We start from the raw sequence: 11,482 nt of genomic DNA, 5'->3' as shown, positions 1-11,482 counted from the left end.
GGATACAGGTGGACACAGGGGGATACAGGTGGACACAGGGGGACACAGGGGAATACAGGTGGACACGGGGGTACAGGTGGACACAGGAGGGTACAGGTGGATACAGGTGGACAGAGGTGGACACAGGGGGATACAGGGGGACACATGTGGATACATGGGGACACAGGTGGATACAGGTGGACAGGGGGATACAGGTGGATACAGGGGGTACAGGGGGATACAGGTGGACACAGGGATACATGGGGATACAGTTGGATACAGGGGGGTACAGGTGGATACAGGTAGATACAGGGGGGTACAGGGGGATACAGGTGGATACAGGGGGACACAGGTGGAATGCATGGGGACACAGGTGGATACAGGTGGACACAGGTGGATACAGGGGGATACAGCGAGATACAAGGGCATACAGGTGGATACAGGGGGATACAGGTGGATACAGTGGGTACAGGGGGATACAGGTGGACAGAGGGGGATACAGGGGGTACAAGTGGACACAGGGGGACACAAGTGGATACAGATGGATACAGGGGGACACAGGCTTGTGTTTGGCTTGTGTTTGCCTTTGTTTCTGCTTTGAACTGCAGTAGTGAAAAGTCCTGGCAACTGTGAGAAGATCTCACTCACGTTTTAATACCGTGTTTAACCTTGCCACCGGATCTTATGAACGTAGTATGTAGTATGCTCTTGGAGTGAACTGTATGAGTATACGTTCTGACTATGCAATCTGAGAACACACTCTGCCCAATTACCCTTTTAGAGTGTGCACTCTGAAAATGCACTCTTAGTGTGAGCACAGTATGCACTAAAAAGGTGAAACAAAGGGGCCAGGTGATTTTGAATTAAGGTGAATACAGGTGGACACAGGGGGACACAGGCGGACACGGGTGGATACAGGGGGACACAGGTGGACACAGGTGGACATAGGGGGATACAGGGGGGTACAGGTGGACACAGGGGGGTACAGGTGGACACAGGGGGATACAGGTGGACACAGGGGGATACAGGTGGATACAGGGGGTACAGGGGGATACAGGTGGACACAGGTGGGTACAGGGGGATACAGGGAGATACAGGGAGATACAGGTGGACACAGCTGGGTACAGGGGGACAGAGGTGGATACAGGGGGACACAGGTGGATACAGGTGGACACAGGTGGATACAGGGGGGCACAGGTGGATACAGGTGAATACAGCGGGACACAGGTGGACACGGGGATACATGGGGATACAGTTGGATACAGGGGGGTACAGGTGGATACAGGTGGGTACAGGGGGATACAGGTGGACACAGGGGGATACAGGTGGACACAGGTGGACACAGGGGGACACAGGTGGGTACAGGGGGATACAGGTGGACACAGGGGGATACAGGTGGACACAGGGGGACACAGGGGAATACAGGTGGACACGGGGGTACAGGTGGACACAGGAGGGTACAGGTGGATACAGGTGGACAGAGGTGGACACAGGGGGATACAGGGGGACACATGTGGATACATGGGGACACAGGTGGATACAGGTGGACAGGGGGATACAGGTGGATACAGGGGGTACAGGGGGATACAGGTGGACACAGGGATACATGGGGATACAGTTGGATACAGGGGGGTACAGGTGGATACAGGTAGATACAGGGGGGTACAGGGGGATACAGGTGGATACAGGGGGACACAGGTGGAATGCATGGGGACACAGGTGGATACAGGTGGACACAGGTGGATACAGGGGGATACAGCGAGATACAAGGGCATACAGGTGGATACAGGGGGATACAGGTGGATACAGTGGGTACAGGGGGATACAGGTGGACAGAGGGGGATACAGGGGGTACAAGTGGACACAGGGGGACACAAGTGGATACAGATGGATACAGGGGGACACAGGTGAACACAGGGGACACCGGTGGATACAGGTGGATACAGGGGGGTACAGGTGGATACAGGGGGACACAGGTGGATACAGGTGGATACAAGGGGGTACAGGGGGATACAAGTGGACACAGGGGGACACAGGTGGATACAGGGGGACACAGGTGGACACAGGGAGATACAGGTGGACACAGGTGGATACAGGGGGACACACGTGGACACAGGGGGATACAGCTGGACACAGGTGGACACAGGCGGGTACAGGTGGACACAGGGGGATACATGGGGATACAGGGGGTACATGGGGATACAGGTGGACACAGGTGGATACAGGGGGTTCAGGTGGATACACATGGACACAGTTGGACACAGGTGGACACAGGTGGATACAGGTGGACAGAGGGGGATACAGGGGGGTACAGGTGGATACAGGTGGATACAGGGGCGTACAGGGGGATACAGGTGGACACAGGGGGACACAGGGGGATACAGGGAGATACAAGGGGATACAGGTGGACACAGGTGGATACAGGGGGACACAGGTGGATACAGGGGGACACAGGTGGACACAGGGGGATACAGGTGGACAGAGGTGGACACAGGGGGACACAGGTGGATACAGGGGGACACAGGTGGATACAGGTGGACATAGAACGATACAGGTGGACACAGGTGGATACAGGGGGTACAGGTGGACACAGGTGGATACAGGTGGATACAGGGGGTACAGGTGGATACAGGTGGACATGGGTGGACACAGGGTGATACAGGTGGACAGAGGTGGACACAGGGGGACACAGGTGGATACAGGGGGACACAGGTGGATACAGGTGGACATAGAAGGATACAGGTAGACACAGGTGGATACAGGGGGTACAGGTGGACACAGGTGGATACAGGGGGTACAGGTGGATTCAGGTGGACATGGGTGGACACAGGGAGATACAGGGGGTACAGGGGGATACAGGTGGATACAGCAGGATACGGGTGGACACAGGGGGATACATGGGGATGCAGTTGGATACAGGGGGGTATAGGTGGATACAGGTGGATACAGGTGGACACAGGTGGACACAGGTGGACACAGGTGGACGCAGGTGGATACAGGGGGTACAGGTGGACACAGGGGGACACAGGTGGATACAGGGGGATACAGGAGGACACAGGTGGACACGGGGATACATGGGGATACAGGTGGATACAGGGGGATACAGGTGGACACAGGGGGATACATGGGGATACAGGTGGATACAGGGGGGTACAGGGAGATACAGGGGGACACAGGTGGACACAGGTGGATACAGGGGGATACATGGAGATACAAAGGGATACAGGTGGATACAGGGGGGTACAGGTGGACACAGGGGGACACAGGTGGATACATGGTGATAAAGGTGGGCTGTCAGAGGAGACACTGGTACTCCTGACAGGAAAAAGAACTGTCCTACTCTCACTGTCCAACACTGAGAACATTTTACTGTTAGTTTTTCTTCAGGTGAGCGAGTGGGGCGTGGCAGAGGGGCAGGAGGTGGTGTGGACTGGACAGAGCAAGTTTGAGCACAGGTCCTCTTTGACCCCTGAAAGAGAGGCTGTACAATTGGCCATCAGTGCATCAGTGCACGGAGTGTCGTGATCACTTAAGATGTTGTGGATTCAAACTGCTGACCTTGTCCGTGTGTGTGTGTGTGTGTGTAATGCTTTTATTTTTAGGACGCATCAGTCATGCTCTGTCTATAGTTTGCAGACAGCTCTGTGCCACTAAACATTAGTGGAGTTTTAGATCTACCAGGTGTAATCTCCTCCTCCATGTGACCCTCTGCTATATGTCTCTGTGGTCGTCACAGGCAACTGGGACTCAGAACACTTCAGGAACAAAGAGAGGGGACTGTGAGTTACGTGGATTAGACCCAAACAGGGTTGTGTGTTTGGCAGCATTTTAGTACACAGACCGGAGTCCACCAAGGCATGCCTTATTTCTTTAGAGACTGAGAGAGAAGACAGAGAAGAGCTAGGGGCTCAGAGTAGAGCTCTGATTCACCCCCAGATATTTAATTATTTTGTCACAGGCCAAACTTTGTTCCTAGTGGCGTGGCTGGGGCACTTCAACAGGGCTGTACCATTTGTACCCAGGGAAGGGGTGGTGACTGCCAGCATTTTAGACTGGTGGATGTTTAAATCTATGAATTCTAGTCTCTTTCAATCTCTCCCTCTTTCCTTCTGTCTTTGCATCTCTCTCATGCTGTCTAGATTGGTCACCGCCGCCACAAACTGCTGTTAATTTTGTTTGAGGTGTGTGATGTCATGTCTGCACACCATAAGCTCCGGGGTTTATGAGAGGCGAAGGTTAAATGTCATCCAAACTTGGCAGTGCACACACACACACACACACACAGGAATTGGTCTCAGAGTTTCTAATGTCAATGATGCCTCTGTTAACTCATCACTTCTGTAATTGATCCTGACCCCCCCCCCCCCCCCCACTACTCTGATACATATAAGACTAAGACTTTTGTTGCTGGGACTTTATTGGAGCTTCTCCCATCATGTGCCGTAACATGTGCAGGTCGCATATCCCCAGAAAACAGAGCTCATCCTCGTTCAAAAACAGTGCTATGCTATGCGGAATGCCAGGAAAACCCAGCACACACTGCATGGTTATTAGCCTGATTCTGACAAAATGTTCCATTTGTAAATGATTTGCAGGTTAGGAGGTGAACTGGAAGCAATTCTCACACAGGTCTAGTAGTGAGAGCACTCTGTAATCTCGAGCTGATAGCAGACACGCAACATATTCAAATGTTTGAAAATATTGAAATACCTTTTTCATATGTGCTTTTCTAGGCATATAAATGCACTAACAAGGACCGCCAGTAGCACGGTTTCCATGGTTTCCACGCCCATGTTTGCCATGCAAGATCACACTGACTCACATGAGATTTGGAGTGTGGGAGATTGTTTCATGTGTGCGTTGTTCCAGTAAAGGAGACCAGATGTTACGTTTATATTGATTATGATTGTCAGAGTCCTAAAGTGTGTGCTTAGCAATGGTATGTATCTGTGGAGAACTGATACGTGTGTGCCAGGAAAGTTCATTTAACAAGGCCCATCAACCCTCAATGGCCTAGGAATGTGTGTTATTACAGTGTGTTAGTACAATGTGTTAAGAAAGTGTGTTAATACAGTGTGTTAAGACAGCATGTTAGAAAAGTGTGTTAGAAGATAAAGTGCTCTGGAGATGAACTTAGAATGCACATAGGGACACACACACGTGCACACACACACACACACACACACACACACACACACACAACCACTTACACACACCTTCGCTTGGCCATCTTGGGATCATGGAAATAGGTGCACCTGACATCAGTCTGAGTTGAGTTAACGCTGGGAAGCTAATACCCTCTCCCCATCACTAGGCAAATGCAGTCATATACACACTCATACATGAACATGCACACGAACCCACCACATAAACACACACACACACACACAAACACAGACACATGCACACACATGCGCGTGCACACGCGCACGCACACGCACACACGCATGCGCACACACACACACGCGCACACACATATGCACACAAACCCACCACATAAACACAGACACATGCACACACGCACACACACACACACACACACACACACACAGACACATGCACACACATGCGCGTGCACGCACACACACACACACACACAGACACAGAGCAAGTTTAGTTCATATTCTCTGTGACGTCTTTTGGTCTACAGTGGAAAAACACCAAACTATATGCCAACAAACTATTGGACAATACTTCATTTTGATAGATTTGTTAATGATTTATTTGTGCATCAGCCAACGTGGAGCTTCACTATGTTTTGTCAGTGCTCTGTTCGTTCAGATGCAGACCGTGTCGTGTTGATGACCGTTTTATGACGTATGTGGAGGATTTACAGATAAGCATAATTTCATTAAAGCACCGTGGAATATAATGCTGGAATGATCTCGGACAGGAGTGAATCAGGGTCTCCCTTGGCATCCGTTGGAATCATGTCTCACAGCTCAAGTTACTGGCCACAGTAGTGGAAATTTTGGAGAAGGCACCGGCTAATATGATCAGTTCCATTCAAGCACATTATGTAGTTCACAGGAATGATTTACTGGCATCTACAAATAAAGAAGATATTTACCTCCTGACTCATTAGGAGGTTCCACTAAAAATATCTCATGTTAAGCCTTGAGCCTGCATGCAATTGGTGGATCGGTTTTCAGCCAGAGGCCTTGCCAAGCCCCCTGTGTACAGTCAGCCAGGTATCCCACCCACTCTGGATAAACTTGGACTCCTTTATGATGGGAGAGCCTGGTACTCAACATTCTCAGTGTTGGTGTTTTACGTGAAACCTGAGCCGTACGTCAATGCCCGACAGGAGACTCGCCTTCAGAACCGCCAATAAAGATCAGTAGAGCCTCGTGTGTGTCTTGCAGGGGAGGCGTGTGACTGGTACGGGGGGCAGGGGGGGGTAAAGAGGTATCTGGGGCAGATAGGAAGAGGGCAGGGAGTATAAGAGCAATGCTCGGTGAGGCCTGATAAGGGCGGGGAGAGGACTGATAGATGGTAGATAGAGGGTTGGTAAGGGTGGCAGATGGTTGGTAGAGTTGACAAGGGTATATATGGGTTGGTAAGGGTTGGTTCCAGTTGGTAGAGAGTTGTAAGGCCTGGTATTGGGTTGGTAGAGTTGGCACCAGTTGGTAGAGGGTTTGTAGTGGGTTGGTAAGGTAATCATTTATGGTATTAATTCTGTATTTGTTGGTGTGTCTGTGTGTGATTGTGCGTATGGCTGTATGGTGTATGTATGTGGCTGAAGCTGGATCATCGGAGACTGGAGCACGTGTAGCCGCACCTGCGGCTCAGGTGAACAGCGGAGGCAGGTGCAGTGTGCGCAGCGGACAGGTCCCACTCAGTCGGACGTGCTGGAGGACAGCCGATGTGTGCGGCCTCCCCCCGCCCGCACACAGGCTTGCAACACACACACCTGCCCGGCCGCGTGGGTCACCGGCCCCTGGTCTCAGGTGAGGGAAGGATGGAAATGTCTCCGTCACTGCCGCAACATCAGGTCATCAGGGGGTCTGCTAAAAATGAATGCCATGATATTGGCTGTGGATACATCTCTTTAACACGCCACTCCTGCGGAACGTGCTAGGTGTTACTTCCCTCTAAACAAAAAGTCCTGTATGTGTCTCTCAAGAGCCCGAAAGCACTGTAACTGCTTCCCTGCTTAGACCACGCCCAATCCAGAAACTGCTTACATCACTTCCTCTCTGCACACATCAGTTCTTATGAGCACGAAAGCCTGTAAGAAGGATATGATCCTCCGCCTTCTTCTCCGTGCACGTTTCCACATTCAGCGTGCTGGGACCGGGCACACAGTTCACGTGCGCTCGGTTCACGTGCTTTGTTCTGTTGGTGTCAGTGCTCCCGTAAGTGTGCCAAGGGCCTGAGGAAGCGGACGCGGACGGCGGTGTGTATGAGCGGCACGTCAGGGCCACAGACGCTGGTGCTGCCTGACAGCATGTGCGTGGTAATGCCCAGACCCCGCAGCCTGCAAAACTGCGTGACCCGGCGGTGTCATAAGCCGCCCAAGACACAGTGGATCCTCTCCGCGTGGCAACAGCCGAGCAGTCTTTTCCTGTCAACTCCCAACACTCCCGCTCTCGTTCTGTCTCTGTGTGTCTCTCACTGTCTCTCTCACTCATTCTCCCTCTCTGTCCCCTCTCTGCCTGCGTGTTACGCCACAGTGCTCTGTGACGTGTGGGGCAGGCGTGCAGGTCCGCTCTGTGAAGTGTGCGGAGAAGGATACAGAAGGGAGACACGCAGAACTGGCAGCCAGGAAGTGCCGGCATACGCCCAGACCCTCAGCCAAGCTGCAGAGGCCGTGTGTCCGGCCGGAGTGCCCCCGTGGGCCCGGCACCTCCTTGCCTCACTGGTACACCTCGCCCTGGTCCCAGGCAAGTTCACACTCCCGCTTAACCCCACAACCTCAGCCTTGCCCTACTCACCCCCCACTCCTCCTCAGCCACACTCTCACCCATCCTACACTCCACCTCAGCCCCAGACCCCCCTCAATCTCTCTCGATACACCCAGTTCATGCGTTTCCGGTACTTAAAGATCCTTCTAGAGTGTGTGAGGGAGAACAGCCTAAAATATCTTTGCTGTCCTACCAAGGCAGTGCTGCTCTAGTGAGTCATACTCACTTTGTTTCCAGAAACCAGACTGGTTTTATAAAACTCCACATCCCTGGCAGTTACCGGCTAACCGTCAAACTCAAATGGTTTTGTTTCATGTTGTGGTTACCACAGATCCAGCCATTCTTTCCATTTACATCCAGATCTTACAGTAGACAGATTACAGTAGATTATAGTGATGGCTAGCGTTGGCCACAAGGTTGTGTAACATTAAACTTTTCAGGGGGAAATCCAACGTACCCGACAAATTGATAGTGCCAGCTCCTTCCTCATTGTCACCGCCAGTCAAATTCTAGAAATCGTGGAACAAGAACCATGAATAGCTTTGCAGGACAGGCAGGAAATATTTGGTGACCTGTGAGCTTTTAAAGAGCATTCACACCAGATCTTCAAGGCATGTACAGTTCTACTGTCAACACTGCCAAGCAGCATAAAATTCAGTTTTGTGATTTGGTAAGAAAAAATTCAGGTGTCCAAAAATGACAAATTTTTCACTGTGTGAACTTGAGTGTGTGTGTTTGTGTGTGTGGGTGTGTGTGTGTATACAGTGTACAGTGTCATGTGGTGGAGGTGTCCAGCTACGCTCTGTCCAGTGTCTTGTGCATGGCCGTCCCTCTCCAGGTTGCTCTGCCCAGCTGAAGCCATCAGCATCACAGACCTGCAACACAGCCTACTGCCACCAACACCCGCACCAAGGTACACACACACACACACACACACACACACACAGCCTACTGCCACCAACACCCGCACCAAGGTTCACACACACACACACACACACACACAGCCTACTGCCACCAACACCCACACCAAGGTACACACACACACACACATGCACACAGCCTACTGCCACCAACACCCGCACCAAGGTACACACACACACATACACACACAGCCTACTGCCACCAACACCCACACCAAGGTACACACACACACACACATGCACACAGCCTACTGCCACCAACACCCACACCAAGGTACACACACACACACACATGCACACAGCCTACTGCCACCAACACCCGCACCAAGGTACACACACACACACACACATGCACACAGCCTACTGCCACCAACACCCGCACCAAGGTACACACACACACACACACACACTGCCTACTGCCACCAACACCCACACCAAGGTACACACACACACACACACATGCACACAGCCTACTGCCACCAACACCCGCACCAAGGTACACACACACACACAGCCTACTACCACCAACACCCGCACCAAGGTACACACACACAGCCTACTGCCACCAACACCCGCACCAAGGTACACACACACACACACACACACTGCCTACTGCCACCAACACCCACACCAAGGTACACACACACACACACACATGCACACAGCCTACTGCCACCAACACCCGCACCAAGGTACACACACACACACAGCCTACTACCACCAACACCCGCACCAAGGTACACACACACAGCCTACTGCCACCAAAACCCGCACCAAGGTACACACACACACACACACACTGCCTACTGCCACCAACACCCACACCAAGGTACACACACACACACACACAGCCTACTGCCACCAGCACCCACACACATACACAAAAACGCACACACACAGTTCTCACACACAGAAACAGGAAATAAAACAGACAAAAATTTAAAAGAATGTTTCAGTGTTTCAATATCGTGTCTAACCAGTTTACAACTGCAGTACATTGATGTTTGATTACTTTCTGGAGGGTTTTGTCTTTCCCTTGTCTGATACATTATTTTGTCTGATACAGTATTTTGTGTGATACAGTATTTTGACTCAGCAGAGCATCAGTGAATTGAATCCCCCATTGCTGTGTCTGGGGAAGTTTTCACCTCCTGTCTCCTTCTTAAGTATGTTGTGTGGGTGTCTCCTTCTCAGGTGTGGTGTGTGCAGATTCCTATAGCTGGTGCCACCTGGTTCCCCAGCACGGGGTGTGTAGCCACAGGTTCTATGGGAAACAGTGCTGCAAGTCCTGCTCACACACCAGCGTCTGAGTGGCGTGCGCCTCCGTGTGTGTGCCACAGTGAAGCCCACTGGGAGCAGAGACCCCTGGGAGGTGTATGGGACCCCTGGAGTGGCAAAGAGGGTCAGCACCAGGACCCGGCTCTGCCACGATCTGGCCAGGAGGACTCCACTAGTGTAACCCGGCAAGGACAGTTATCTCCGTTAACTCTCAGAAAAAGACAGTTATCTCCATGGTAACTCTCAGAAAAAGGCGCAGGATGAAACTGCGGTTTTGGACACACGGATATGTCAGACGAGCAGGAAGAATTCCGACCTTTTCAGCATGGCTCCAGGCTCGGTTGGCCCACGCTGGGATCGGCTACAGGAGAATCTCTGTGGATCAGCTGCTAAAGCACAAATCAGACAGTGATGTGTAGAACACGCAAAACAGCCTTTCTGGAATGTTCCCTCTCGGAACTCTCCATCTCTCTCTCACTGTCTCACTCTTTCTCGCTTTGTCCATCTTCCCACCTGCATCTCTCTCTCCTCTCTCCTCTCTTTCTCTTTCTTTCTCCCTCCCTCACCCTCCCTGCCTACCGTGCTCAGCTGTAGAACCAATGGCATGGGTAGGCTACAGGGGTGTCATCCCAGCTGCTCTGCCTGCACACAGTCTTTCCGTGGCTCACAGTGTCTCTGCTGACAGTAAACACAAAGCTCTGTAGTCTTTGAAGTGTTTCTTAATTAACATGAAAACATACTGCGTCACTGGGAGACATGGTTTGTTATTTTTGTATGTTTTGTAAAGTGCTGTTTATTGTGCTCTTGCATTAAAGGTACCATACGTAATATGTTATGTATTAAAGGTACAATTTAATATGTTATGTATTGCTATTTCCGGTTGTCCATCATCTTGCCGTGCTACAGCTATTTAAAACTGTACATTTCAATAACATTAATTTCTCCACTTTCTGTATGGAATCCAGCGCTACTATGTTCAACTTTAAAAGAGGGCCATCATCAAATCTAAATATTAAACTGCAAGACTTCTATATTTCCAGCATGGTCAATACAGTGCTTACATATTTATTAGTGCACAGAAGTGGAAAGCTACATTTTCCCAGTTACATTAACGTTTTGAACAAATTCTACTTTTAAGAGTTGTTTAAAGAGTTGTCTACTTTAAATGGTATGTAGGGTATAGGGTATGTAGGGTATAGGATGTGTAGAGTAGAAGGTTTAAAGGGTATAGAAAAAGCCACTTTCCTGCTGGTGATTAATCCTAAGAATAACCCTGTGATTGATTAACCCCAACCCCATGATTGATTATGGTCATATATATGCTGAAGACTTGATTCAGTGTATCAAGCGTCGATAAATCACAAATGCAAAGTCTCCATTGCATTCTCTATGATTTGG

At 50.7% G+C, this 11,482-nt stretch overlaps 1 protein-coding gene across 4 annotated transcripts in view; it reads left to right on the top strand.

The window, feature by feature from the left end:
• The window catches only part of adamts16 (ADAM metallopeptidase with thrombospondin type 1 motif, 16), a 46,130-nt gene extending 35,013 nt beyond the window's left edge, over nt 1-11,117 (top strand). For 3 of the 4 annotated variants that reach the window (XM_081696498.1, XM_035530414.2, XM_081696499.1), the window contains 4 exons: nt 6,725-6,929; nt 7,656-7,865; nt 8,652-8,799; nt 10,001-11,117. In XM_081696498.1, the coding sequence (XP_081552624.1) occupies nt 6,725-6,929; nt 7,656-7,865; nt 8,652-8,799; nt 10,001-10,116 (679 nt within the window). In that variant the 3' untranslated portion in view covers nt 10,117-11,117. Of the gene's footprint in view, nt 1-6,724; nt 6,930-7,330; nt 7,528-7,651; nt 7,866-8,651; nt 8,800-10,000 lie in introns of all 4 variants that reach the window. The other variant, XM_081696501.1, reaches the window with a different exon arrangement.
• The last annotated feature ends 365 nt before the right edge of the window (nt 11,118-11,482 follow it).

The sequence above is a fragment of the Electrophorus electricus genome, chromosome 14 (genome assembly GCF_041902795.1).
Source record: "Electrophorus electricus isolate QZ-2024a chromosome 14, ASM4190279v1, whole genome shotgun sequence".
Lineage (NCBI taxonomy): Eukaryota > Metazoa > Chordata > Actinopteri > Gymnotiformes > Gymnotidae > Electrophorus > Electrophorus electricus.
The sequence above is the reverse complement of the archived record's forward strand: the minus strand, read 5'-3'. Positions and strand labels throughout refer to the sequence as shown.